Source organism: Cryptosporidium sp. chipmunk genotype I (genome assembly GCF_004936735.1).
Source record: "Cryptosporidium sp. chipmunk genotype I strain 37763 chromosome Unknown contig_39, whole genome shotgun sequence".
NCBI classification, from domain to species: Eukaryota; Apicomplexa; class Conoidasida; order Eucoccidiorida; family Cryptosporidiidae; genus Cryptosporidium; species Cryptosporidium sp. chipmunk genotype I.
In genome coordinates this window covers 57,280-85,002 of record NW_027125621.1, presented here as the reverse complement: position 1 = coordinate 85,002, position 27,723 = coordinate 57,280, and the positions used below count along the sequence as shown (strand labels likewise).

The 27,723-nt window shown below is 34.9% G+C and overlaps 14 protein-coding genes across 14 annotated transcripts; 8 read left to right on the top strand and 6 right to left on the bottom strand.

Moving 5' to 3' along the window:
• Positions 1-802: 802 nt before the first annotated feature.
• ELE39_003031 (uncharacterized protein) lies at positions 803-1,373 on the top strand (the record flags this gene model as incomplete). Its single annotated transcript, XM_067346135.1, has 3 exons — positions 803-891; positions 961-1,078; positions 1,161-1,373. 3 exons carry the CDS (start codon positions 803-805, stop codon positions 1,371-1,373), a joined length of 420 nt encoding a protein of 139 aa, XP_067199708.1.
• Positions 1,374-1,451: 78 nt separating this feature from the next.
• Positions 1,452-6,308, bottom strand: ELE39_003030 (uncharacterized protein; the record flags this gene model as incomplete). The annotated part of the gene is made up of 1 exon (XM_067346134.1): positions 1,452-6,308. One exon carries the CDS (start codon positions 6,306-6,308, stop codon positions 1,452-1,454), a length of 4,857 nt encoding a protein of 1,618 aa, XP_067199707.1.
• A 173-nt stretch (positions 6,309-6,481) lies between these two features.
• ELE39_003029 (cyclin-dependent kinase A-1) lies at positions 6,482-7,532 on the top strand (the record flags this gene model as incomplete). The annotated part of the gene is made up of 3 exons (XM_067346133.1): positions 6,482-6,931; positions 7,162-7,439; positions 7,514-7,532. The coding sequence occupies 3 exons, from the start codon at positions 6,482-6,484 to the stop codon at positions 7,530-7,532; spliced, it is 747 nt and encodes a 248-aa protein (XP_067199706.1).
• Positions 7,533-7,554: 22 nt separating this feature from the next.
• ELE39_003028 (phosducin related thioredoxin fold) lies at positions 7,555-8,361 on the bottom strand (the record flags this gene model as incomplete). The annotated part of the gene is made up of 1 exon (XM_067346132.1): positions 7,555-8,361. One exon carries the CDS (start codon positions 8,359-8,361, stop codon positions 7,555-7,557), a length of 807 nt encoding a protein of 268 aa, XP_067199705.1.
• Positions 8,362-8,764: 403 nt separating this feature from the next.
• Positions 8,765-11,632, bottom strand: ELE39_003027 (mechanosensitive ion channel family; the record flags this gene model as incomplete). The annotated part of the gene is made up of 1 exon (XM_067346131.1): positions 8,765-11,632. The coding sequence occupies one exon, from the start codon at positions 11,630-11,632 to the stop codon at positions 8,765-8,767; it is 2,868 nt and encodes a 955-aa protein (XP_067199704.1).
• Positions 11,633-12,222: 590 nt separating this feature from the next.
• On the top strand, positions 12,223-13,410 carry ELE39_003026 (signal peptide plus GPI anchored membrane with N-terminal multiple cysteines; the record flags this gene model as incomplete). Its single annotated transcript, XM_067346130.1, has 1 exon — positions 12,223-13,410. One exon carries the CDS (start codon positions 12,223-12,225, stop codon positions 13,408-13,410), a length of 1,188 nt encoding a protein of 395 aa, XP_067199703.1.
• Positions 13,411-13,816: 406 nt separating this feature from the next.
• On the top strand, positions 13,817-15,952 carry ELE39_003025 (PA14 domain-containing; the record flags this gene model as incomplete). The annotated part of the gene is made up of 1 exon (XM_067346129.1): positions 13,817-15,952. The coding sequence occupies one exon, from the start codon at positions 13,817-13,819 to the stop codon at positions 15,950-15,952; it is 2,136 nt and encodes a 711-aa protein (XP_067199702.1).
• Positions 15,953-16,731: 779 nt separating this feature from the next.
• Positions 16,732-18,531, top strand: ELE39_003024 (ABC transporter; the record flags this gene model as incomplete). Its single annotated transcript, XM_067346128.1, has 1 exon — positions 16,732-18,531. One exon carries the CDS (start codon positions 16,732-16,734, stop codon positions 18,529-18,531), a length of 1,800 nt encoding a protein of 599 aa, XP_067199701.1.
• A 419-nt stretch (positions 18,532-18,950) lies between these two features.
• ELE39_003023 (Ptc7p phosphatase (PP2C family)) lies at positions 18,951-21,014 on the top strand (the record flags this gene model as incomplete). The annotated part of the gene is made up of 1 exon (XM_067346127.1): positions 18,951-21,014. One exon carries the CDS (start codon positions 18,951-18,953, stop codon positions 21,012-21,014), a length of 2,064 nt encoding a protein of 687 aa, XP_067199700.1.
• A 147-nt stretch (positions 21,015-21,161) lies between these two features.
• ELE39_003021 (glutathione S-transferase) lies at positions 21,162-21,942 on the bottom strand (the record flags this gene model as incomplete). Its single annotated transcript, XM_067346125.1, has 3 exons — positions 21,162-21,670; positions 21,713-21,768; positions 21,887-21,942. 3 exons carry the CDS (start codon positions 21,940-21,942, stop codon positions 21,162-21,164), a joined length of 621 nt encoding a protein of 206 aa, XP_067199698.1.
• A 512-nt stretch (positions 21,943-22,454) lies between these two features.
• On the top strand, positions 22,455-22,844 carry ELE39_003020 (DNA-directed RNA polymerase II RPB6; the record flags this gene model as incomplete). Its single annotated transcript, XM_067346124.1, has 1 exon — positions 22,455-22,844. One exon carries the CDS (start codon positions 22,455-22,457, stop codon positions 22,842-22,844), a length of 390 nt encoding a protein of 129 aa, XP_067199697.1.
• Positions 22,845-23,092: 248 nt separating this feature from the next.
• ELE39_003019 (40S ribosomal S4) lies at positions 23,093-24,306 on the bottom strand (the record flags this gene model as incomplete). Its single annotated transcript, XM_067346123.1, has 3 exons — positions 23,093-23,374; positions 23,749-24,249; positions 24,301-24,306. The coding sequence occupies 3 exons, from the start codon at positions 24,304-24,306 to the stop codon at positions 23,093-23,095; spliced, it is 789 nt and encodes a 262-aa protein (XP_067199696.1).
• A 597-nt stretch (positions 24,307-24,903) lies between these two features.
• ELE39_003018 (uncharacterized protein) lies at positions 24,904-25,629 on the top strand (the record flags this gene model as incomplete). The annotated part of the gene is made up of 1 exon (XM_067346122.1): positions 24,904-25,629. The coding sequence occupies one exon, from the start codon at positions 24,904-24,906 to the stop codon at positions 25,627-25,629; it is 726 nt and encodes a 241-aa protein (XP_067199695.1).
• A 45-nt stretch (positions 25,630-25,674) lies between these two features.
• Positions 25,675-27,420, bottom strand: ELE39_003017 (Rab GDP dissociation inhibitor; the record flags this gene model as incomplete). The annotated part of the gene is made up of 1 exon (XM_067346121.1): positions 25,675-27,420. One exon carries the CDS (start codon positions 27,418-27,420, stop codon positions 25,675-25,677), a length of 1,746 nt encoding a protein of 581 aa, XP_067199694.1.
• Between the last annotated feature and the right edge of the window lie 303 nt (positions 27,421-27,723).

Here is a 27,723-nt window from a genome sequence, read left to right as displayed (position 1 = left end):
TTCTTTCCTCTTCTCCTCAAGAATTTTTGCCTTCTTGAGAGAATTTCTGAATGGGTTAGACTTTTTTCCTTCCTTCACTTTTCCCATAGTACTAGTGTTACCAAATCTCTCAAACTTGATTTTATTCACACAATAATGAGTTTTCTTTCTAGTTTCTCGTTTTTACTTTACCATCTACCCTTTTATTATTATTAGCACTTTTTTCTATTATTTTTTTTACTTTGACCTTTTTTTCAGTTGCATATACCGGTTTTTTTCAAAAAATGACGTATTTAGGCGGGGATATTTGTATTTAATTCAAGTGTGAGAAGAGTTGAAATAACTATTTTTTGAATTGACTTGATCTCAAAAGGGATTTTCTTTTTTTTAATGTATTTAAAGTAAGCTTGTTAGTCTTTTTTGTTCTTTCTCTTTTTGTTAGTCTGAAGGAGACCTGGTTTCGTTCACTCTGTGTAATCTTTTGCCAATATTTCTAGAATTCTAGGTTCTATAAGGGGTGAGGGAGGGAAGGAAAAAAGAGATTAAAGCACTGCTAGTTGAGAATGCTCAAGACTTCTGTTCTTTCTATTGTTAAATCTTATGCTTTCCAATTCTGGAGGCAAAATGGGAAGGAAGAAAGTTATTAAGTCCTAAGAAATACAGGTTAATTTAGTCAACTAAATATATGTCAATTTTTAGGCGGAAAGCAATTAATTAACCAGCTTAGAAAATTATATAGAGATTTACAAGAAAAAATAGGAAACAAATCAATTTTTCTGAAATATTTTAGAACCTGAAAATAACCTCTCAATGGTCTATATTGATGGAATGCCTAATTTGTTTTGCCGACTTGGACGAAATTAATTCTGTTGACTATAAAACCTCTTCGGATTCAAGCTGGTTTAAATCACTGTAAGTGAAATCTCCCTTTCTTCTTTAATTCATCCTTTTTATAATCACTTCCGTACCATTCTTCTATAGCTTTTGTATTGAGTGTATTGCAACTTTGAAAAAAACTCAATATCAGAGATATTGCGATTTGGTAACAAATACCAAATGTCTCAAGGAACAGAAATCCCTACTAAAAAGAGGACCTCCCGTAAGTTTATTTGCCCTATTTTATTGCTTTCTTTTCAATCAAAGCATAAAATTACTCAATTCCATTTTCCCCATACTTTCAGATTAATATATATGACAAACATGGCTTCCCAGAATGTGGGGAAAATGAAGTCTTTATGCTCTGCAAATCAAACAGCAGGGATATCATATGTCCAAAGCTCGAAGGTTCCCTGGTTGGAGAGGATCGAATGAAATATTGGGAGTATCTTAAGCAATTCATTTCCAAAGATCTTCTAGAAGAAAATTCAAAGGATGAAGAAAACGAATATTCTTAACTATTAAATAGAATATGAGTCAGTCATATTAACTTGATCATTAGTTATAAGTCCCTAATATGTCTCAAATTCCCTAAACTAACCTTCTAATTTACTAAATGATAAAAACTCAGAATTCTTTTTATTGATTTGTTTGAATATTATTCTCTGCTCATCTTTCAACATTGTAAATAAACTCTGTTTACAGTGGTCATCAATAACTGACAAAATTGGATTCAAGCACGAGTTCTTGATTATCTGGACATTTAAATTTATTATTTCTCTCAAATCTTCGTCATCTTCCACATTCTCCAATCTCTTATTTATTATGTTTATATAATTAATTAAATCGCAAGCAAGGGAAATTGAGTATCTTTGAACCTTATTCTTAGTTATCTGAGAAACTACTAGAGGATATAATCTGCTTATTCTTTTGTTATGGAAAGTGTAAAGCTTAAGTCCAACAGGATGTAAACTCATCTGATCTCCCAAATTCACCAAATTCTTCAAAGCCTCCTCTATTAGGTGGAATTGAGAGATCCAAACATCCAAATGACCTCTACTGCTTTGATTTCCATTCTTTTTTCTGTTGGATTGATCCCAAAGGGGATTTAACAAAGTATATAAAGGTATGTAAGGACTTATTGTCAGACACTCAAATAAAGCCAAATAAAATAACTCTTTTGTTTTTTCCCCCATTCTTTCTTTCCCCATGATCTCTTCTAGATCATCTAATCTAAATACCAGACCAATACTTGAAATTCTTGATGAAATTACCAGTAATATGTTCGAAATGTGAATAATTCGACTATTATTTAGACTTGATCTTGGATTCTCTTTAACTCCTTCTATATAACATCCAACACAACATGAGTACAAGATTGAAATAATATTACTGAGTCTGATAAATGAAAAAGTACACAAAATGTACTCATTCCTTATATCTGATCGTCTCCTTTCTATAGAATCTAACAGTTTCGAGATTAATATCTCGATACTGAACTCTAACTTGTCTGAAGTTCCCCAGGATTTAATCTTCGAAAACAACCTTCCTTTTAAACAAGGAGACAAACATCTGTAAATCTGACCTTTGTTCCGAATTACTCCCCAAAACAAATCCAAATGACTTAGTAGTACGAATAAGTTCTCTTCTCTAGAAAAATTAACGTTGATCATTGTTTCATTAATGGCATAATTTAGGAGACTGGTTACTGAACCACTTACCAGCCTTGAAACCATCTCATAAATATCCATTTGTCTATAGATTTGAGATGAATGACTATAATCCTCTTTTCTTATCGAGCTCCCTTCCAAAATGCATTTTACAACATATCTATTCCATTCCGAGACAGTTTTGTAATGATCTCCAAAACCCAATACATAGCAATCTTTTTGGTCTGTCCCATATATTCCAAATTCAAGATTTATTCTAATAAGCTCCAAAAATAACATAAAAGTATCCGAATAAACCTTTTCTAATGATCCAAAGCAAAGCTTCATATTTTCTTGGTTTTTTTTCAATTCTGATACTGTTTTATTAATTATCTGGACTACCTGTTTCAAATAGTTGATTGACAAATCAATCAAAATGAATCCCTCATTCAGTAGCTTTTTTCTTTTTTCAGAATCCTCAAATACATTTCGGATCCCATCCAAAAGTCTTCTTAGAATCTTAATTATAGACTTAATTTTAGGGAAAGACCAATTCTCTTGTGTCTCATCAAATTTTCCCACAGTTTCCTCAGTATTCAAATCCCAGTTCTGAATTTCAGGGTCAATTTCTAGATAAAGTTCACAAATCTTTGCAGAATAAAGCATTTCCATTCTTTTTCTTTCCTTCAGTTTGCCTTTTAAGTCTCTGAGAGTCTGGAAAATGTTGACTTTTCCCACTATTTTCTCTTTCGTTAAGATAAAACTATTTTCCGAGCATAAATCTATGCATAATTGTATTTGACTAACCCAGGACATATTTTCAGCCAAAATATCTTCAAAATTATTCGTAATGTTAATCCACCACCACCAATCCAAAGATTCCATTTGAGTTAACAGAAGATCCCCAGTTTTCTTTGACTCTTCCTCTGATTCTGAAGCGCTTTTGACTAATTTCCTTAGAATAAGATTTAGATTTTGTGAAAGTTTGGTATTCGTCTCCACTTTTGAGATTAATGCCAAGAGCTTAGCCAGTGAATTTGGCTCCTTTTTACCGTTTTCGCTGCTGAAAAAGGCCTGGGACAACCTTATTATGAAATCATTTGTTCCGATCTCACTTTCTATGTTAATCCATCTCATTATTCCTTCAACAGCCTTCTTTAAAGAATGTAATAAGGAAGATTTATCCCTTTTTGAACCTGAGACATAATCAAACTCAAGAACCAGTTTTAGGTACAATTTAGAAACTTTTGAAAATATATCTCCAAGTATTGGTTCAGTTCTGTTGTTTACAAAGTAAGTCACAAGATCCCTTCGATTCCAAAAGTCTATCATTTGTAAATCATTGTACAGAAAGAAATCATGCTCTCCAGAAACTTGATCTGAGTTTAGTCTTCTTCTCTTATTTCTACCAGTTTCTATAAGCCTATCTAGCTCCTCCAGAGCCATATCTATCATAAGATTTGTTAAATAAGGAATCTGGACCAGACTTCTAAAAAGAGAGTTTGGGACATAATTGGTTTGAATATATTCTTGGTATAGAGATCTCATAAACGAACTGAATTGTGGGAACTCGTTTTCGTTTCTACTTTCTACGTAATCCTTGATATATTCCTCTATACTCTTTAAATGAGAAATGTTCTGGAGGATAAATTTGGTTAGGATTCTGTTGACTCTGATTCTCCAAGCTGGATCATTTGAGACCAAACTTGAGCAACCATCCAAAATTAGGACGTATAGAACAAAAACTTTGTTGAAGTCGTTTCTATTCAGAGATCCTGAGTCCCTGAGCTTAGTTATCAAAGTGATCAAATAAACTAAATTATTATAAACATTAAGTGAAGGATGGTGCGAGTAACTTTGATCACATTTTCCGTCATAGTTTTGGCTTAAAATCTTATCGTAGTGAAAATTAAGCATTTGAATAAACTCACTATTTTGCTCTATATTCCAAGACAAAAGCTTTCTCAAGAGGTGTATGAGTCCTATAGTACATGTAATTTGAATAGTCTTGGAATTATTGGTAAATGAACAATTTGAATCTGAATTCCTAATATATTGGTGAATTTGTCTAGCAGCATGCTCCAAGCTTGGGATTGACGACTCAGAGAGAGGGATAGCAATCATTAGAACTCCAATCCAGGAACCGGAAACAGACTCATAAAGGAGAGAGCCGGAGGAGTTTCCATTAAGAAATCGAAGAAAGGAGTCAAAAATGTCAGAAGTCTGGCTTGGAAGAATAGAAACACCAATATTATCTTTAATGGTTTGGAGAACCTGAGTACTTAGAAAAATGTCCTCCAATTTAAAGAGATCCTTGGTCTTGATATTCTTCAGGAGGACTTCAGAGAGAGAACTAAAGAATAATGGAAGGTCATGAAGCTTTATAAATGTGAGCATATACTTGCTAATACAAGCCGCGAGAGAGGAAGAGGCTGAACTTTCAGAATTTAACAGGATAGAATCATTAATATTACTACTTAAATCCTCTCCTGAAATGAAATCAAGCATAATTTCTAAAGGACCATAGATGGGATTCTTGTAGTAAAGTTGTCCAGACTTTGGAATGGCGAGTTGATCGGCCTTGCCGGAAAGAAAAATTCTTGAAAGGAATTCTAAACATTTGACCGGATCAATAATGATGGAATTTTCTATGGTCTTCCAGATTACTGGGTTTAAAGTAGCTCTAGAAATGCTTTCTTGAAGCTTCTTGAAGATCAATTCATAGATCCTGAGCTTAAAATTGTTCCCAAACTCATCATCAGACTCCCTAATATTAAAAGTATTGACCTCAATAAAGAAGTTAAAACACTCATTAACATATTTAGACTTTTCATGGAATTCTTTTTGATCTGCCAAATTTAAGCTCAAGTAGAGAAAGAATAAGAGATAATCACCACCAATAATACTAGAGGTTTGGTTTTCTCTATGAACAGACCTCTCAACTTCATGAATCTTTTTTACAATGAGAGGAATAAAACAATCAAATCTGGAACCTTGACCAACCAATGTTTTGTAAAAGTCGAATGTATAATTTAAGGAGAAACTATGGTTAGTAGACAAGTTCTGCTTGGGGCTACCAGTTACAGACAAAACCTCGTTTTTAAGAATGGATAGGAAGGATGGTAAATGTTTATCACTTACACAAATTTGAACAAGTTGAGCAATCTCGTCTTTAATTTGTGCAACAAAAGCACTTTCAAAAGTTTCTTTTACGTAGAAACTTCCGAAAGACTCTAATAGGCGGGTAGTTACTATTCCAAAACCTTTTCTTGGGGGGATATACATGGAAACAAGTTTCTTAAGGAGCTTGACTCCTACGTAGCATAACTCAAATTCGTCAGGTAAGGCAGAGTGCAGGTAATCAGAAACGAGTTTTACAAGGGGATCCACATCGTTCACATAAACTGTGGAGAACCTTTCCTCCATAATCTTCATTATACCTAACCAATAGTCAAAGCATTTTCTAGAATTGTCAATCTTAACATTAGGGAGTAACCATTTGGACCACAGAACTGAGTATCTAATCATCGGGAAATCTCCTGGGAGTTCTTTCAATATTCCATGCAAAAATTCCAACTCTTCCTCTGGAATTTCGTTCAATCTCTTTTCATTCTTTCCGTACGGAAGCCTTCTACCTTTTGAATCATACCACTCAAATAACCAAATAGCTAGGCTCCTCCTGTTAAAACTCTGATTACTCTCAGGTTCCAGAGAGAGGGAATTAAGCTCTTGTCTATACCTTACTCTTAGTACATCCGAGCTCATCTGATTGTTAGCATGGACACTTATGTCCTTTTTTGACATTATCTAAAGCTAATTTGCAATTTACTTATGTTTGGCGCCACGGCGCCAAACATGCGCCCAATCGAATAATTGTCTCTGAAAAACATGAGCACAAAAAAAACCAGAGGAAAAGTGTCAGAATGAATTGAGATAATTTATTTGGTTTTTAAATACCATAAGACGAGGGGTATTCAATGAATTTTTTTATCGATGGAGGAACTTTCGGTACAGTCAAACTTTTAAGGGACTCAGAATCTGGGAAGCTTGTTATAAATAAAACTGCAAATTCTGTTGAGAAGAATGAGGATCTAGAAAGAGAGGAAGCTCTGCTTAGGAAGCTTGGGGGAAAGCATGTAGTTGAGACATACGGCTCTTTCATAGACGAAAACGGACTATTTACGATAATTCTGGAGTATTTTCCAGCAGATCTAAGAAATATAATGCTTCAAGGAGAGGCTAGTAACTTTTCCGTAAAGAGAAGGATACTTTTTGGTATTTTAAAAGGAATTGATTATATTCACAGCTTAAAAGTTACTCATAATGACTTGAGACCTGAGAATATTTTAGTGAGTAAGGATTTTGATATCAAGATTTGTGACTTGGGAATGGCCACTGAAACTAATAAGACTATTCAGTACGACAAGGTAAGTTAATTGCAAGTAAAATGGTTAGTTAAGTGCTCAATGATGAATTTTTTTTGACTAATATTACTGTTTGTTTGAAATTTTTTTAATTAATTAAAGCTAACAACAGTAATTTGAGCTAAAAAGGCGAATCTGAGAGCATATAATCATAAAAAATGATAGATAAAAGATAAAATGAAAATATTTGAATTGGTTAATTAACTGTTTGTTAAATTTGTTATGACTTTTAGATATTCACAAATCTAAAGTATAAAAGTCCGGAAAGACTTTTAGGCACAAGAAATTCAAATGATCTATTTGCTAGCGATATCTGGTCCTTTGGATGTGTCGCTTTCGAGCTCCTAACTGGGGAAACGTTGTTTAATGGGAGGAATGAGATTGACCAGCTATTCAGTATTTTTAGAATAGTAGGAACCCCATTAGAAACAAGCTTGGATTATTTGAAAAGTTTACCTTCAGTTTCAGAATCTGGGCTAGTTCTTCCTTTAATCAAACCAAATTGGGATTTGTTAGGAATTAATAAAAAAGAAGATGAACTTTTTTTTGAACTAATAAGATATTCATTAAATCCCAGCTCATTAGAAAGAATTACTGCAAATAAAGCCTTAAAATTGGAAATCTTTTCAGATCTTTTGTAAATATTTAATTCTGTCATTGATTTTATCGAAAGCCAAGGAACTATAGCATTTACCGTTGTCTCTATCATCATCAGAATCATCCGAAATATCACTGCTTGAGTGGAAATTGGAATGCTCAGAGCCTTTCCCAAGCTCAGAATACTCTCTAATTTCACCGTGCTTTATAACATTGTTTTGAGCAAACAACTTTAAAATGGACTTAATAGTAATCTTCCTGTTCTTATCTTTAAAGCTAGAACTCCCTGTGATTTGAGAAATACTTGTGCCATTTCTGTATATAATCATTGTTGGCAGGGATTTGTCGGGATAGTTTGGAACAATGTCATTAGAAATGCCCTTAACAAATTTGATCTTACCGTATTCCTTTGCTATTTTCTCAGCCAAAATTCGATTAATGATTTGACAATCCTCATTTGACTCCTTGTACAAGTGAACAACTACTGTTGTGTTATCTTTTGACGCCTCTGTGACTTCTCTCACGAAATCTGGCTTTCTTATGAAGTACAACTCTCCAAATCTGGAGTTTTCTTCCGCCTTGTTTTTCAAGGATGCCAGCCTCCTTGCTCGTATCGCATCGAGTTCTTTCTCAAAACTCTCATCTTTATCAACTTCAATATCAATAAGCTTCTCGAGCTTTGCATTTTCAAAAATATTAATAGACTCCAAAGCATCCATCCTTTCTTCGTAGAGCTCCTCATTTCTCTTCTCTTGCTCTCTTGGAGCCCATATTCCTCGCTTAACCATCTGATCCTCCCATTGTGTGGTAATTTCGGTTGGATTTGTGGTCGACATTCTTAACACTGCAAAGATCTAAAAAATGGGCAATAAAAGAAATCTACTCTTGAATCTGAACCAAAACAAGAAATCTAAACATGCACTTCTTTCTCTAGAAAGCGTCTAAACCTGACTTAAAAAAGAAAAGAATAATCCAATTTTACTTTTTTTTCCCCCCAAAAAAATTCGGTTCCCTGATCTCTATATACTCTTTTCTGATATTAATTGAAACTCCAAACAAATTATTAATATATACAAGAAAAATAAAAATTGTTTAGGCGCCAAACACATGCAATTTTACAGCCAAGTGGATAGTGCAATCATAAATTAAATTCATAGTACCGGTATAAACATAAGTAAAATAAAAAATTGGGAAAGGCGTGTGAACAACGGTTCTAGTTGTTTGTCACACATATGTTAATTATGTCTTTTTATTAGTAGACAACTTGCCAGAAATCAAGGATCTGGGGTCTTTGAAGGCCTGGTTTGATTTTCTTTTTCCCCTTTCCGACCATGTACTGTAAAGAACTCTGCTCTCCGGGAGGAAATACTCAACTCCATGCTGTCTTAATGTGTGGAGAATAAACAGATAAAAGGGAGTTCTGATCTCTAGTAACTTTTCCCATTCAAATGAAGGGTTGACGTTGGAAAAAGAAACTCTCGTTTCAATGAAATGGCCTGGTTGGATTGAGTGGATATACACATAGACAGAGTTTGGAATAAAATCTCTTGGTCTATCATTGGCGTACTGTTTTATTGATTTGGTTAATGCATCAAAAACAAAAGGACTTGTTAAGTCTGACATATAGAAGGTAATGATATGACTGCTTTGTAGTGCCCTACTTTCATTTGATATGCTTTGGTCAATTAGCCAGTAATTAGGGTACATGATTGGTACTGATTCCACTGTTGAGAAGATTGTGCAGAATGTTTTGATTTTTCTAACTGTGATAATTGGACCATTGTTGATTCGAATTCTGTCACCTTGGTTATAGGGGTTTTCAAAAACCACAAAAATGACAGAACTTACAAAGTTGCTATAAAGTCTATTTAAAGCAACTGAAATTGAGGAAATTACAGCTGCGCCTGAAATTACCAAAGTATTCACATTAACTCCCATTATTATTAGAATGAATAGAGATGAAAAGAACCAAAGTACTATTGAAACCATGCGCTTAAATACTTTTGCAATTCCCTCCTGAGATTCCAAGGTATTAATCATCTTTTTCCTTGTTTCATACGTGGTTACTAATAATCTGACCCAGTCATCCTCGTTGTATTCCTTTCTTCCCATTGGGTCTATCTTCTTCAGAAATGCCTCTACATTTTCTCCATACAATACCTTTAAAACATCTAGATTCAGTGTCAAAGGCTTGTCGCTTTCTTCCTCAAACAAACAAAAGTCGTTGTAATTGAACACTCCATACGGAGTTGTTGGGAAAAACGAATTATATCTCTTTCCCTTTCTCAAATCAGAGTTTTGCTTTCCTCCACTAAACACTGCCGGCTGAACAAGTTTTTCGTCTTCTTGAATTGGAGCTGTTCTGAACTCTTCCGCACGAAGAATACTAACTTTCTTTTCATCAGTCTTCTCTTCCTCATTTTTCACCTCTTTTTTATTCTCGCTTTTACTTTTAAAGTCTGGCTGGTTGATCTTGGATTCGTATATCGTTGGATTTCCTATTTTTATCGAGGTATCCCATGCAGACTTATCATCATGTATACTTCTTGGTCCTTGAGTTTTTGAGATAAATTCCCTTTCATTTTCACTGGAAGATGAAACTGAACAGGAAGAATTTCGAGCAGATGATGGAATATCTATAGAAGTTAGAGCCTTAAAAATATGTTCTCCTGAGGCGCTTCCAGTTTCGTTGGCTTCTTTTGCATGCATGCATTCCATTCCCTCACAAAACTCGGAGTTCGCATTATTTTTATCTTTTTGCTTGTATTTCCATTTCCCCATGAATAGTAAAACCTCATTTGTGTGTTCCACCATATCATTAAATAACAATTTTGCATACTTCCTGGCATCTTTCTTATTCTTTACCTCCACAAATTGATCATCTAGGTAGAATAGAGCCGAGTACTGTTTCACGAATTGAACTGCCAGCCAATTTTGATACTTCTTCTTCTTTATTTGTGAAATTCCCTCCTCTGTCAAAAAATAAGGCAAAGTAATGGAATCTCCCTTATTCATCGGTTTCTCTCTGGAACGATTCTTCGAAGAGAACCTACTCAGCAAAAAACGACTATTCTGATTAGGCATTATTCTAAGTCCCTCAACAATATGAGGACGAAGTTTAGTCCAGTTACAGTTAATTAGCCTTAGGAACCGATATTTAAGAAGGAATTCTACTAATAGCTTTGACATGGATCCAATGAAGTCAAGCATAAAGAAGAACATTATAAATGCAAGAATAAGTCTCCTGATAGCAAACACTAAAACCATTAACCTTGATTTCATAATGATAGATCCAGAAAGTACTGGAATCATGGAGTTGTCATTTAGAAGAGGAATAGTATATCCCGTTCCTTCCTCGTTCAATGTTAACTGTAACTTCCAAAGTAAGCTTATCTGACCTGCCCATAAACAGTAAATAAGTTCAGGATCTGCTGTTCCAGAAAGAGCAGCAAATATTCTTCCTTCTGGACATAGCCACGGCAAAAGGAGTCTGAAAACGATCAATCTGACAATCATCATAAGCAAATAAGTGGCAATATCCATAAAGTATATGACTGTTGCACATTTAGCAGAACTAACAGAGAAGTTATTATCGATTAGATAATTGACATACACTGCAATAGAAGAACATGCTAAAAAGAAGAGCCACGATAGTGGCGCAGAGTCTGGGAAGAAAAACCTGTACACTGTATAGACCCAGGTCTCAGATTCATCTTCCTCTTCTTCTTCTTCCTTTTTTTCTTCAAAAACTTTGCTGGGTCTTTTGAAGAATAAGTCACTTCCTAGTTTCTGGAATATATTTCTCTGACTCTTTTCATCTTCGAATTGATTAGTACATATACTTTGCTCATCTTCATTTCTACCCATAAAAACGTCAATTTTATCCAGATTATTCTTTCCATCAACGTTTGAGCTCTTTGTATTTAATACTTTTTTTTCGTTTAGTGGCTTCTGATTCCAGATCGAGAATCGATGATGTTCTTTCTTTTCTTGAGTTACTTCTTTATCTTCTTCAGGCTTCCTCCAGATCATTGAAAATCTGGTTACTCTTCGACCCTTTCCGGCATTATTCTGACCCTTATCATCCTTTGGGCCTAAGTTTTCCATCTCTTAACATTATCCGGTGCTATCACTCTTAAACACACTATTTTTCTCCGTACATGCAATTAATTATTATATGGATCTATCTGGCTTGGCGCCTAAAGAAATGGAGAAAAATAAATGCATAGGAATAATTTCGAGATAATTAAGGTTTAGAAAGAATAGAAATAAAATAGAATAGTTAGAGGAGCGTTTACAAATTAGATGGAGGAGTAGTAGTATTGTTTATAAATTGTGACTCGTAAATTAACCTTTTATGGAGGAGCGACCTGAACAATAACTCCATTCTGGTTTCTGAAAGTCCTTGAAATTGCTTATTTAGTTGATGTAATTCGAGAATAATACTTAAATATAAGAGTAGAGGCATTTCTGAGCTATTAGGTGCTACTGAAGTGGGAGATTTAGGTATTTTTGCGACAAATAATTTAAGTTTAATTATTTAATTTAGGAAGTGCCAATTTGATTTGAATTGCTTATACACACTGCACACAAATTTTCTAAAAAGATAGTTTAGAAAATAATAAGATTGTTCATCAAGACTAGCTGAATAATAAAATACCCTTTTTTAGGTCAGAATGGACAAGTAATTGGAAGTTATGGGGACTATTTTCAAATTAATATGTCTATTTTCTCAAATTTACCTTGCTTTAGCTTCAAATGCAAAAACAAGCCAATTATTTGGGCTTGTTCCAGAAGAGCAATGCAGGAACTTTGGCTGTAAAAAAGTCAATTCCGTGAATTATTATACATCATGCGGACAGTCGGTATTTTGCACTGAGTGCCATTTGAATGCATTTAAGCCAACTGAACATATTTGTGGTGGATGGAATTTAGGAAAGTTTGAAAGGATTTTACTAGCGAATGGCTCAATATATTCAAGTTCAAAGATAAGTGGGAATTTCTTCGAGGATTTAAATGCAGACTGGGGTGAAAATAAACCAATAGATTTAAGTAGATGCCAGTTGGAGAATTTTAACTATAATTCTGCTTATTCGGCTTTTTCAACTGGTAGGTACACTTCACTTTATTCCACTGTTACTTTTAATATTGCGATTTTGGTAAATAAACCAAAGGGTAAGACAATTCCTCCAATAGAATTCCAGATTGATTTAGATGAAACTTTGGAGGAGATTAACATAAGAGGTATGAACATTAAAACAATAAGAGAAAAATCTTTGTGTCCGATTACTCATAATTTAAATCCGTTAAAGTTTCAACAAAAGAAGACTAAAGAGAGCATGACAATAATTTCCAGGTCATTTTCTATACCACTTGATAGGTCTGGGGTTTATAAACCATATGAATTTAAAGTTAAAGCTAAATGCAAAAAAAAAAAGTCGTGCGATTTGAAACATTATAAGTTTTGTCTCCGTTTATCTTGCTCAAGAATGCTTGAATCGCAATTAGCACAATATAAAATTGTTCAAGGGTTGCTGGAAAACCCCCCTGGAGCTGTAGAAAAGCAGGTGGAAGAGTATGAAGATGAAGACTTTGAGGAGTTGGGTGATGGGAAGGTAACTGAAAACACAAAATCATCCAGCAACAAAGAGATGGAAAAAGATGAGGCAGAGGAATCATACAAATTTGCGGAAAAGGTACAGATTAGCAGGGAAGTACCAAAAAAGGTTAACGCAGAGCTTCAGCTTGGAAGAAAAATAGTTTTTAATGGGAATTCTGTAAACAGCTCACAAGCGTTCTTTCCTGGTAATTTACTATATATAGTTTCAGGGTTTGCAGTTGTGATTATTTTAATCCTTTTATGCCTTTTATTCATAAGAAAATAAGACAGAGATAGTCTAAATTAATCAAAATGCTCAATGTTTCTAAAAAAAATAGCACTAATTTATATTTATATCTTGTATCTATTAGAAATAGAATTTTAAATTTATATTTTCAAAAAAAATATATCAATGGGTTAAATAGCAAAATTTGGCCTTTTAGCCGACAAAAAAAAAATTTTAAAATTTAATTTATTGGAATTTTATATATATTAATTGAATCAATATAAATAAGCATGTGGACAAATGTGCATGCAAATTTGCAAGTATGCATGCCAACAAAAGACGGTATGTGCAAATTTAGTCCCCACGCATGCAATTACAGGATAGCAGAAAAAGTTTTTTAAAAATATATTTTTTAAAGACAAGAAATATTCTCATCTTGAGAGTTTCGAAATAAAAAAAAGAAGAAATGTTGAAATTCAAGGGTGTATTTAAAGGCCTTAGCTTCGTATTATTAGCAGGAAATGCTTTGAGCCAAACAACTCAACAAGCCCCAACTGCGCAGCTTCTTCAAGAGCTTGCTCAGTATAGACAACAGTTTAGAAGAACAGTAGATGGAAGACTCTGTTCTGCAGTATTCGTACAGGACTTCCAGACATATACGGATTGTACAATAGCAAAGTCTCCCGATGGGACTTCTGGAAGAGAGTGGTGTTATGTTGAGCCACAAGTAGCATCCCAGGGCTCAAAGAACTGGAATTATTGCTTACCAGTTGTAAACTATGACATGCTCCGTACAAAGGCAAACGAGATTTTTGAAGTAAAGGCAAGAGAGTCCGCTAAGATTGCAAATCAATTAGATAACCAAGCTTCGAGATTAACAGACTTACTTGAGAGATACAACAGCACCTGTGGTTCTCAGCAATCAATAGTAAGCAGTAGATTGGACAACATTGAGTCATTAATTCAGAAAGGTCAGCATTGCCTGAATAAGATTGAAGAATCAATTACAAAGGTTGATGTTTTAAAAACAAGCATTGATGAATTAGAAAAAGATATCGTAAGAGATCGTGACTTTGCTTTAAGCAGACCAGAGAACTGTGAGTTATTACCAGGATATGAAGATATTCCTTTCCCAGACGGCTTAAGAGGTTCATATTATGATAATCCAAAGTTTGATGGTGCTCCAAGAAATTATAGAAATGATAGAAACATTAATATGATGTACATTTCAAAGGACCCAATTGAGGGTGTTTCAAACCAGCAGTTTTCTATCAGATGGGATGGATTTCTACTTGCTCCTGAATCAGGAAGGTACTACTTCAGCATCGAAGCTGATTGTGGTGCCAGGTTATTCCTAGGTGGAAGGGCAATCATTGTTGATAGAATGCCACAGCCTTCCTCTGGTGATGCTTCTTCTGAGAGAGCTGTTCCACTATTATTGGATGCAAGACATGACGGTCCAGTTAAAGTTACTTCAGTGGCTCAGGAGTTAGTTGGTGGCCAAAAGTATAGAATTAGAGTTGAGATGTTCCATAGCAGTCATCTTAGATACAGTAATCCAGATATTGCTTCAATTAAATTGATGTGGAAGACCTCAAATATTCAAGAACAGGTTATTCCAAGCTCATACTTCTACACTGGAAACCCAAGACAACCATTAAAGCTTTCAGGAGTTAACCCAGTATTTTATGAGATCTCTACTTTAAGAAATGGAGAATTTGCTCACAAAGATAGCAAGACCCATTATATTGCTGACTTACCAGCTGGGTTTGAAGGCTTAAAAATGCTCAAATCATCGTCTTCTCCAGAGTTGCACAATATGAAGGTTAGTGTTAACCAGCCGTGCACAATGTTCATTGCTGCTGATGTTACTGACAAATTGCCAGTAACTGCTGAAAATCTGCAGTTCACTAACACTGACTCCGTCTTCTCAATCTATAAGACCGACAAAGCTGATTCTAGCAAGGCCGTTGAAACCCAAACAATGAAGGTTGCACAGGTGACTATCCCAAAAGCAACTGACATTTCTCTAAAGGTTAACGAATCTAAGCCTTTCATTCTCTTCTTCAAGCAACATCCAACCGAAGTATCCCTGACTAGTACACAGTGCTCAGAAAGAAAGCTCCTTAGTACTGACGCTTTTGTCGAGTCTGTCAAGTCTTCATCTTCCCAAAGCCCTGAATATGATGGAATTTATGCGTTAAAGGGAAAGAATCGCGATGAGCCTTATGGAGCTTGGAAAACATCTGCAGGAAGTACTATCGGTGAGAGTATTACTATCAAATTCAAGCAACCAGTTGAAGTCACTGACTTTCAATATATTCCTTTGGATAATCCATCAATGTGGCCAGCTTCATTGACTATGTATATTAAACAACAAGTTGATGAGATGCATGAGACCAACGTTCAAGAGAAGTTTACTCTGGCCCACACTGCCAGTCCAAATGCTCACAAATATATGTTACAGTACCCACTAACTGCAAAGGAGGTGAAGATTGAGGTTTCTCAGATGTTTGTAGATAGCACTCAAACCGGAGGTTCCTTTATGATTTACGGGAAGAGTTGTACAAAGGATACCACCACCACAACTTCTACAGAGTAGAAGAAAAATTTACTGTATCTTCCCACAAATGTTATAGTCCAAATATACAGTGTAATACCCATATTACAGCAAATCCTTCTCAATCAGTTATTTTTCCAGCAAAGACTGATCATATATAATAAAGATTAATATTCAAAAATAGCGAGAAGATTAATTTATTAATTGGCTTATAGAAATTTATACTTCATATTGTTAATCGTTTCTTGTTTAACTCAACTCAGTACAATTTATCTCTTCTCCAGAAATCAATTCCCATCTTCCAATATTTATTAAAATCTAATGCTCAACATCAGTTTTGTCTTCTTTTCAGATTTCCCTGTTAGGGAAAATGATCAGTCACCAGCTCATACTACACCGTAAATCACTCCTACATTATCAAGGATTAAAAGCTTATTGAATTGGCTTGGTAACAAAGTCTTCGAATATTCTGGTAAGTTGAATTAATTCAAACTGAACTTAGACAAGGTAAGCACAAATGAATCTAGATATCCTGGAAATAACTTAAGTGTTCTGTCTATAACATTTATTTAAATTGAATCATCTAGTTCTAATTTGCCATATTAAAGACAATCTTTTTTGGCGGCATAATCTCAAAATATGGTGCATTTTTGCATGTAAAAGTATTTAATCAAGTGAATCAAAAATTATAGAAGGAAAAAAGGGGGAAAGAGAGGAAATAAAACAATACCAGAGGAAATTATGAGATAAAGTGTTACTGATTTTTGGAAAGACCATTAGATAGTATTCTTCTAAAGCTTGGGGTTTCAGAGCCATTAATAATGAAAAGGGTGAGGCCGTGTTTGAGGATAATGGTCACACTGATCAAGTCCTTTATCGGGACTGGAATAATCTTTTTGCCCGGAACATTCAGAGTTTCAGGTATCATTAGTGGAAATATATTATCAACTTTAGTTTGTGTGCTGGCAATAGTTTCAATCAGATTATTGGTTAAATGCTGTCAAGGCAAAGAAACTTTAGGAGAGTTGGCTGAGAGGGTTTGGGGAAGATCTGGGTTAATTTTGGTCGATACTTCGATATTCTTTTCACAGCTGGGGTTTTCTACGGTTTATATGATTTTTGTATCTCACAATATTCAAGAAATAATATATTCCATTTCAAGTTGCCAGATAGAAATTCCAATACTTAAGCTAATTTGCTTCCAAATGGTGATTTACTTGCCTTTTATCTTTTTGAGGGACATTGAGAATCTGGGATTCCCAAGTGTACTGGCGAATATTTCAGTTTTCTCAGTACTTGGAGTTATAATCTATTATGGTTTTCAAAATCTGGATAGATATCCGCTTGGGAGGCCAGGAATTTCAAAGCTTGGTAGCATATATGGAGCAGGATTAGTACTCGGAACAAGTGCCTTTAATTATGAAGGAATAGCCTTAATACTCCCAATAAGGAGTTCAACTCCGGAATACCTACTTGAAGCTTTTCCAGCAATTTTAACTTTTACTATGATAATGATTGGGGTATTCTCAAACTTCTTTGCAAGCTTCGTTTACTATTCGTTTGGTGACGATACTGCCTCTCCAGTAACTGAGAATATATTAAATCCAAAGGCTAAAACCATTTCTTTAATAATATACTCGGCTGCAATAATGTTTTCCGTCCCATTGCAGCTTTTCCCATCTATGGGGATTATAGAAAAGTACATGTTTCAGATAAAATCTCCCTTTGTGAAAAGAAAGAGTTTGACAAATTTGGTGAATATTGAGACAAGTCCAGCTGCAAAATCTGTTGAAGAGAAAGCGACCAAAAAAGAGATTGAGAAGAAAACTTTCAAGATAACAGATGAAAAGCAAGATGGTGAGCTTTCAACAAAGAACATCCGAATCAATCCAACGACTACAAACTCTATAAAAGCTTCTCAGCTGAGTTTCTCCTCTTTGAAGAATTCAGAAAATGTATCATCATTCCAAAACAGTCTATTTTCTACATCAAAGATGATTCAGCTGGTATCAATATCTGAAAACTGGGATTCTCCAATTGGAAACAAAGTGGTCTACTCTCCAGTGGAAAATTCAACTTCTAGTCGAAAAGTGGAAAGTATGGAGGCCAAGAGACAAAAGAAATCGGAGAAAAGAACAGTAATTGAGGACTCTGAGACAGATATTGGCAGTAGTATTGGTGGCGATACAAGTAATAGAAGTGTTATAAGGGCGGGTAAGAAAGAAAGCTTGGGTGGGCTAGAGGAGATAGAAGATGATGGAGGCCAGATTGTTGAATTGTGCCAGAACAGCCTCGTAGATTCTAGATCAAAATTTCGCCACTCAGCTCTAAGAGCCTTAGTTTCTTATTCTCTGGTTCTATTATGCGGAACTTTAGCCTATAACTTCGAAGATGAGTTGGGAAGCTTCGTGACAATTACTGGAGGACTTTTATGTGTTCCTTTAGCATTTGTCTATCCGCCTCTATTCTATTTCAGCCTAAATAAGGAGAGAATTTCAAAGGCTAGACGCATTTTTATTGGATTTATGGTTTTTATTGGAAGTGTAATCTCCTTTTCCTCCGTTACTATGGCTATTTTAAGCTGGGAGACAAATCCTAGAAATCTAGCATGCATAATATAATCAGTTTAAACTGCTAAACTGAGTAATGACAGAAAAAAAGAGAACATAAGAAGAAGCTGAGGTATGGAAAAAAAAGGAGAGAACCTGAGTAAGTATTAAAGATGAAGACTCATATTTGCCGAGTACGTAGATCAATTTAAAGGATACAACTACGATCCTAATAGCATTAATAAAAGAAAAATAAAACCCTAATAAATCTAAGCCAAAAGAAATTTCTTCCAAGCAATATCTTATATTTTTGTCGCCTTTGTGATTTTTGAGATTTAACCAACTTTATATTTTTTTCCTTTACCAGCTTTGGGGACCCCCAAACGTATTTTTAGATTCGGTACCTGTGAGCGGCATGCTCAACATTTAGGCGCCACGTGGCAAAATCATGTTAGAGGAGGAGTCGTGTGCATAAATGCAATAATTTAATAATGTATAAAGAAAATGAAAGAATACAGGAAGAACAGGAGCCTTCAGCAATATTTCGGAGGTTTTTGCAAGATTTGGTGAGGAATAGTCACTTGGGAGGAGAGAGTATAGTGAGTCACTCAAAGAATATATTGAGGATATTTTCAAAAGAGCTTCCTGAAAAGCTTTATCATTCAAAAAGATATTCATCCCAGTCAACAGCTGGTTCGGTTTCAGGTAATTACTCTCCATCCCAGAGCGCAACATCTAGTCAGAGTCTAAATGGGGTTTGGACAAAGAGTATAGAAGGCAGGAAAGAGGCAGAGCTAGAAGGAGAGGAAAATTACCAAGGAAAAAGGGAAGATAATGACAATATGTTCCAGAAATCCTTCATGAGCAGGTGTTTTAGCGATGGTCTGATGTTTGCTCACTCAAGCCCGACTCAGGATAACAGCTTTTATTCGGGAGAAATTTTGGACTTGGAATTGGAGTTAGAGGTGGAAGGGCAGAGCAAAACAACTACTAACCAGAGAGAAACAGACGAGTGGAATGTAAAGAAGGACTTTTATCTCTACTCAAACAGCACCTCTGCATCTTCCTCCTCCACATCCTCTACCATAAACTCCCCCTCTCCTTCCAATACTCCAACTTCAGGACGTCCCGCTATCTACAGAGTTATGACAAGTACTACTGTTGCATTTCCATCCTATAACGAGGATGGTATGGAAAAGTTAAATATGGCTTTGAAAGAAGACAGGCTTAGGAGGATTTCAACACACTCTAATAGATCTTGGCCCTCAAATGTTACTACTTACCTTAAAGGAATTGACATTTTCCTTAGGATTCCAGAATATGTTCGTCCAATGAAAGATGGAGCAGTCTTGAATTTATCCATTGGGAGCTGTTCTCACCCTCACCCTTCAAAAGTTCACTACGGAGGAGAGGACGCACACTTTTATGAGGAAAATGTCATAGGAATTGCCGATGGTGTAGGAGAATGGGCCAACTTTGGAATCAATCCAAAACTATTTGCCTCTGAACTCATATCTGGAATGAGAGAGGCTTACCTTGGCACAAAATGCATGCAACCCAGTTCCCCGCCTAATGACGTGGCAATTTTAAAAAAAAATATGGTGCATGCAAACGCTGAGTTAGATATGGGGAAGAGTGCGGCTATGGAGAGCAAAGAGGTCTCGGAATTTAGTGGATTTACCCAGCGTTCTAAAGGAGCCAAATTAAAGTTTGATATAGGCTATAATAAGGAGGAGAGGGGCGAGCCACAGAACGACTTGGATAAAGACGAGAAAGAGGTAATGCTTAAGTTGGGAAAGCAGTTTTACAAGGACTCTCAGACTTTTTCTTACTCTCAGTTTCTGTTGATGGAGGGGTATAAGAATACGCAGTCATTCGGCTCATCTACAGCTTTTGTGGCATGTTTTGACCCAAAGACCAGCAAACTTCAGATTTCGTATTTGGGAGACTCTGGGATAATTATTCTGAGGAGAACTCCTGAGACTTTTAGGATGGGGATTGTCTATAGAAGCCCAGCTCAGCAACATTCTTTTAATTGTCCATTTCAGTTATCAAGGCTTCCAACACATCAAGACTTTCCTTTATTACAAGAAAAGGGACTGACTTGCTTTATTAATCTCGTCAAAAACAGCGAGGATGTACCTCAGGATTTGCCATCTCACTCAATAACCAAAGAGATTACTCTTTCTCAGAGTGACTTAATTGTAGTTGCAACTGATGGTTTATTTGACAATTTATTTGACTATGAAATTTGTAGTATATGTAGCGGAGCAATCTCTCCGTATGAAGCAATTAGGCTGCTAAAAGACCCCAAATTGTATTCCAGTCCTCATAATATATCTAAGGCTTTGGCAAATGCAGCCTACATCAAATCTTTGGATCCAAAGGCAAAGACCCCTTTTAATAGGCATTGTAGTGTCAGTGATGAGCTCTGGCAGTTTAGTACTGGAGGAAAACTCGACGATATTACTGTTGTTGTTGCTTGGGTTGTAAGTGAGAAAGATCAAATCATTTTAAACAGTAGACCTGACCAATTCAAATACTCAAAAGATTAATTTATTACTACTTATTTTTTTTTAAAAACGTCTAGGGTCATCCTTAAACGAATTTATTTGCTTTCTCAACTTTTCTATACTCTTCTTATGTGTTAAGATTCTGATATTTGTCAATTATCAAGCTGATACTTTCATCTACTGGTTAACTTACCTAGTATAAGGCTTTAATAAATCACCCCCCCAAGATCTAATTATCACACTTATTGCCGAGTATAGAACAATATCCACGACTGAATAGGAATCCAGAACCCAAACCCCATGTTCAATCTTTTCATCTATGCATTTGAGCATTGGATGAAGGGTTTCTAATAGAAACTGACTCCTTTTCTTCGTTTGCTGGACCCCTGTATAATTATCCGATCTATTCTCGAAATCCCATACGGAATGTAGTAAAGATTGAAGATATTCCAGCCAATTCTCTATTTTGTTCCTTTCTTCTGGGCTTTTACCCATTAACTTACACTTATCCGCGAGGTACCTTAATATTGTGAACGATCCTGTCAATTCGACTTCATTATTAGAGTCTGACAAATACGGGAGCATTGGAAAATTCCCAGATTCCACTAGAACTTGTTGGAACTCAGGCTGCAAAAAGTCCTTTCCTGAAATATTATGTTCTAATATATTTAAGAATTTTTGAATTCCAGATGAAAATACTGTGTATATTATTTATAGTTGGCAATATCGCTTTAACTTACCTTCATATGGTATTTCTTGATCTACCAACAACAACCTTATTACATCACAAGTCCCTCTAAAATATAATATTGAATTACTCACTGTTAACAAATGCTGGATTTTACTTAACATCTAAATAATTCTCCAACTCTATATTTCGCTGTCCTGTTTGAAGCTGATATAATATTTCTTACCTGCATGAAAAGTAAATTAGTCTTAATGGGTTATCCAAGGAACCAATATACTCCATTAGTAGTATAAATCTACTCAATGTTACCCTATTTTTATTCAAAAAAAAAAAATTATTTTTCACAGATAAATTCAGTCAAAGTGCAGGTAATCACACGTAATTTATTATATATTTGATTTATCTGAAATAATTATATCCTTTAAACAAGGCTTAATACGAATATATTTACTTAAAATATAATAAAAGATTTCAAGTGGAATTCAAAATACTTGACAGATCCTAGCTTTAATCTACTCTACGAAATCAATTCTTCTGTGGCTCTTTAATATCTCCCCTAACAAGAACTTCCTACAATGCATTAATTATTATTTATTCGTTGTTTTGTTTTTGCATGCCTACATTAGTACATGCAACTTTTACCATAATGAAAGCTTTCCCGCCATTTAGGAATTTATTTTCCGGGGTTGAGAGTTTCCGTAAATGATTTTTTGACTTGGAGAATATTTAGCAAATTAAGAATTAAAATAATTTTTTTTAAGTTAAGTTAGAGTAGTGTAAAGTAATTTATAAAGATGAATGATTATGATGAGTCAGGAGGAAACTATGATGAAGAAGAAGAGTATATGGAGGAGGAATTAATAGAGGAAGAGATAGAAGGAGATGAGAATATAGAGATATTGACAGAAGATGCAGTACACAGTAGGTACGATGGGAAACCAAATGAAGGTCCTCGTATTACAACTCCTTATATGACAAAGTTTGAAAAGGCAAGAATCATTGGAACAAGAGCACTACAAATTAGTATGAATGCTCCAGTTGCAATACCATTAGATGGAGAAACTGATCCTTTATTAATAGCTGAAAAAGAGCTTTATACTAAGAAAATTCCTTTTGTTATTAGAAGGTATCTCCCAAATGGGAACTATGAGGACTGGAAGATCGATGAATTGATTTTGGATTAAGCAGAATAACTAGTTTTTAGAAGTAGTCAACTAGACTAGTATTTAATTAACGATAAATTTTAGTTTAACTGGCACTATATAATGTAATTTGAATGATAAATTTCATTAGACAAACAAACTAGAGGTAGAAAAAGAGACAATCAATTCCCCGAATATTAAAATAAAATTGAAACAACTATGAAACTATGTGAGGAAGAAAATGACTAATATGTTTTCCTATGCATGTGTTCCTGAAAATCAGTCTTTAATTAGTTCCTGTGCTTCTTCATTCTCAAGTTCCTGTCTTCCACATTTGATAATCTAATACCTTTATCCTTTGGAAGAGTGATTAAAGGCTTGCCCTCCTCTCCAATAACGAAGATATTCTTCATTAAAGTTGCGAAAGTGGCACCTTTTTGGTCACGAACAGTGACAATGCACTGAGCACCCATCTTCCTCTCAAAGTGTGTGATGGTACCAACACGACCTTGGGATCTGCCGCCAGTGACCATACACATGTTACCAACTTCGCATTTGACAAAGTCAATTACCTATAAAGGGAGGAAAAAGTTAGAGATTGCTCAAAAAAGCAGGTTCGTTTTCAAGGCCAATTAGAAATAAAGACGCCAAATCCTCCAATAAAATACTCAATAACTACATATAGAAAACACCTCGGAATCTTTGGCGGCTCTAAAAGTACAGGAAATGGCGTGTTTTGAGCAGAACATCAGGACAATCATGACAGAAGGTCGAGACCATATCTCACCATACTAATTGCTTGTAAGAGAGATTCCCATTTAAGTCGTTGTTCATCACCGAAAAGCCAACACGCCAAACTGACTGTGGATGAGAATATACCCAATATATACTCGTATCACCCTTTTATTGCCTTATCCTGAACCAATAAAAAAAAAAACCAACTTACCTTTCCTGTGGACAAGTCAAGTTTAACAGTATCGTTTGCCTTTACATCTGGGTGGACGTATCTCAAAGTACGGGCGTCATTAGTTGTGGCAGTTGGAATACCCTTTGCTCCAAGGGCAACCTTAGTTACTTTGCAAAGCTTGAATCCTGCCTCCTTAGAATCAATTTGGACTGGGACAAATCTACCCTTTGTGTCATACATTATACGCATATTCTTTCCAACACGGTCAATGCTTACAACATCCATCAAACCCAATGGGAAGCAGATATCAGTTCTAACCTTACCATCAACTTTGATGAGACGTTGCATCACAATGTACTTTGCTTCAGTATATGTCAAAGCGAACTTTAATCTGTTACGGAGTAAAATTGCCAATGGAATACATTCTCTTAGTTTATGTGGACCACTTGATGGACGAGGTGCATATACACCTGTCAACTTGTCCAACATCCAGTTGGATGGAGCTGCCACACGCTTTAAATGCTTCTTTGGACCACGTGCCTAAAGAATTAACAAGTCCCAGTTAGAAACCTCCGTGTATTGGTGAAAAACGTTCATAACTTACCATTCTTTGCTAATTCTAAAATGCAGTTTATAACTCTAAAATTCCTAGCTTAACGCCTCGCCTTCAACTTGAACCAAGCTGATTATATTTATCTATTTTGTTTTCCCGTCTCGATTATATTATTTATAATTAATTATAATGCGTCAAAGTTGAATATGTCTCCATTTTTTCCTTTATTTATTTTTCATTTTATTTACACCTGTTTATTATTGATTTTTAAATATCAATTATACACGTAAGGCGGCAACATGGCTGAATAATTTTTTTAAAAAATTAGTTTTTTATAATCATTCTGACCAAGTACCGGTATGTAAATATTTGTTAATTATTAATGGCATGTGGCGCCAAATTAATTAAAAATATTTGTCGAAATAATCTTAAGTACTAATTTTTTCACGTACGGTTTTTTGCTGATTAGGAAGAGAAAAAAAAAGTTCAAAACAGCAGTTAAAAAGGAACGTATGTAAAAGCTTCAAATTGGAGTTAATTATTTAATCATAGTGATTAAATTCCTCAATTAGGTTGTTCTGGAAATTCTGGCTTAAAAATCCGAATTTGCATGTTTAAAGTCCACACATTAAAAGTTGAGAATGGACCTGACAATCCCTGAAGTTATGATTAGACGTAGGATTGTCCTTGAAGGGCACCTTGACTTCTCGAATAGTGTAACATCATGGGACATCTACAAGAATATGTTAAGAAAAAGTTCAGAAATGTTTGTTTATTGTCATAGTAAAAAAGCATTAATTTGCCCGACTCCCAGACGTAGAGGAGTGAAAGAGGATGGGTGTATTATTGCCTACAATAGTGGGTATATTTTGAGCATTGGGGAGAGTGAGGAAACGTGTACTGAGTATATTGCATGGCTTAGAAAGAAGTTTAGACAACATGATCCATCGGTTCCTTTGGAGATCAGACAAGTCAATTCCATTTTGAGAGTTGAAATACCATCCAAAATTGGACTAATAAATATATTCAAATTATATAATACTATTATTGCTAGTAGTCATACTTTCGAAATACTCTTCGATCCAGAACTCTATACAGCTATGATAATAAGTTTCCAGCCTAATAATATTTATTCTAGTGAAGATACTACCTCAGTTAATAAGTTTCTTAGGTTCCCAGATGAACAAACAGATGAGGTAAACAATAAAATAACTCAATGTTGTTTTGTAGTTTCGATTAACTATATTCTAGTACACAAGGTCAGAGATCATGCTCAAGGGCTCGAAGCTATTCAAATATTATTGAAATACCTGTATAGAAATAATATTATTATTGCTTCTACTGATACAAGTACTCCGTTTCCATGAGACATTAATTAGAAAATAGCGTCTTCTCTTTAATATATATTTTGCTTAATCTAGGATGTCTTGTAGCTTCCTTATTATGTACTGGTTATTTGAATCTTGGCTTGTTGGATTTTTTTCTTTTTGACCTTTTTCAGAATTTGAAAAGTTTTTAAAGGTTACAGGTTCTTTATATTGGGAATTTAAAAACTTCATGGACTTATCAATGGCCAGTAAAGCCTTATCAACATCTTCATCCAAGAAAAAGAAGCTATTATTGTTAATAGATGGATCAGACAAAAGTATTAGTCCATTTCCAAGTAGCTGTGGATTCTCCACCCTTTGCTTGTAAACATAGCTCGCTTTGTAAAGAATTTTTATTTCATTATTTGCTTTCACAGATAATAACGAGTTAATTGCATCCTGGACTTGACTTCTTACCTGCAAAATAGTTTCCTCTTTTCCCATAACCTTATTGATGTAAACAATATAACATTCAGAAGGACAGCATCCCGTACTATAATCGCATTGTAGAATATAAGCTATATTATTTTCAAATTTGTTTTCTCCAATCTGGATAGCTGTGAGACAAAGATTTTTCTTATTCTGGGAGCTTTCTGGTGTGATTAATGGACAATTTAGAATCATGAAATAACACAAAACCCTGTTTTCTATTAGATTGTTTACAGGATTCCTCAAATATTTTGAAAGATTTGTTAAAGACCCCAGTATTAACTTACACTGGATGACTTCTTTTGAATTACTTGAATCAATATGAACCTTCCATAGTTTCTCTTCCTCTTGTCTTTGAATGGTTGAAACTTTTGTCCCAAGTCTTTGAACAGATCCTTTGACTGCTGCAAGTCTAGAAAACGACTGAGGTAAATCGCATGTACCGTAATTTGGATACAGAAAAGGGGTCCCTACACATCCATGCTGATTTAATGAGCTTAGAAGAAGATTAAAGTACCTTGTAAAGTTCTTTCCCCATTCGAAATGGTCGTTCTGGTGAGAGTTGATAAAAACTATGTTGTGTTTAACTAAATTTAATACTCGATCATTGATTTTCCAAAAGTCTTGGAAGTCTGAGAAAGAGTTTACTTCAGGAATGCACACATTTCTACCGTTAACACTACTATTTTGGCCACTATTGCATTCACTACTCTTTTTAGAGGTATTTTGAATATTCACAATTAATGCTGGGGACCTGAAAGGGTCAGAAACCAAATCTAAGTCAACTTTTTCCTCGATTTTGGATATTTCCAAAATATCCCTAATTCCACTATATAACCTCATAATTTGTCTCTTCTCAACCAAATTCAAGTCGGGTGACAAAAATACCTCTTTTTTTGAAAATGGTGTTCTTGTTAATCTAAATGCTTCGCTATCTTTAATTTCCGCAAAATAAACGTCCTCTATTCCCTGAAATTCGAGGTATCCAGAAATATTGCACGATAAGATCATTTCTACAAGATGGCCACGACAAAATAGCACTTTAGGCATCATATCCAGATATATATTTTTCAAACATTGAAATTCTGTTTCAGTCAGTGATGAGTACAGTTGAAGATCGTATTCTTTCTCAAAGAAAGAGCTGGTTTCAAAGAGGTGTTTAGAGTGCTCTGGGGTGTCTGAGATCCAGCTATGAATTGCGGGGAGTTTCAGAGTATTATTTAAGCCTCCATAAGTAGTATTTGAATCCAAAACCAAAACCGAATGTCCCTTCATTGAGAGGCCTGAGGCAACAATACACTCTATCAGTCCCGTCCCCATAATAATTACATCCCAGGAGCCTCCATCTTGGAGATTCTCCATAATCACAAAAGTACTTTGTATTTTATAAGAAATCAGGTTAAAAATAAAAATTTGAATTTCATGTCAAAGGCGCCAAAAGGCATGTAGTTTGGGCCGGATAAACAGAATTCCAAAAAAATAACAGAAAGGGGAAAAGAGGAAGTCATGAATGTGGAAAAAAGAGTAGAGGGGCTTTGAAGTTGCTATGAAAATAAAGAGAGAAATAAGCTGAGTTATAAAATCCGTGGAGTTAGACCTAGTGAATTTGAATTGTAGAATTAGACATTGGAAGTACATTCGGTACAAATTTATATTGAACAAAGA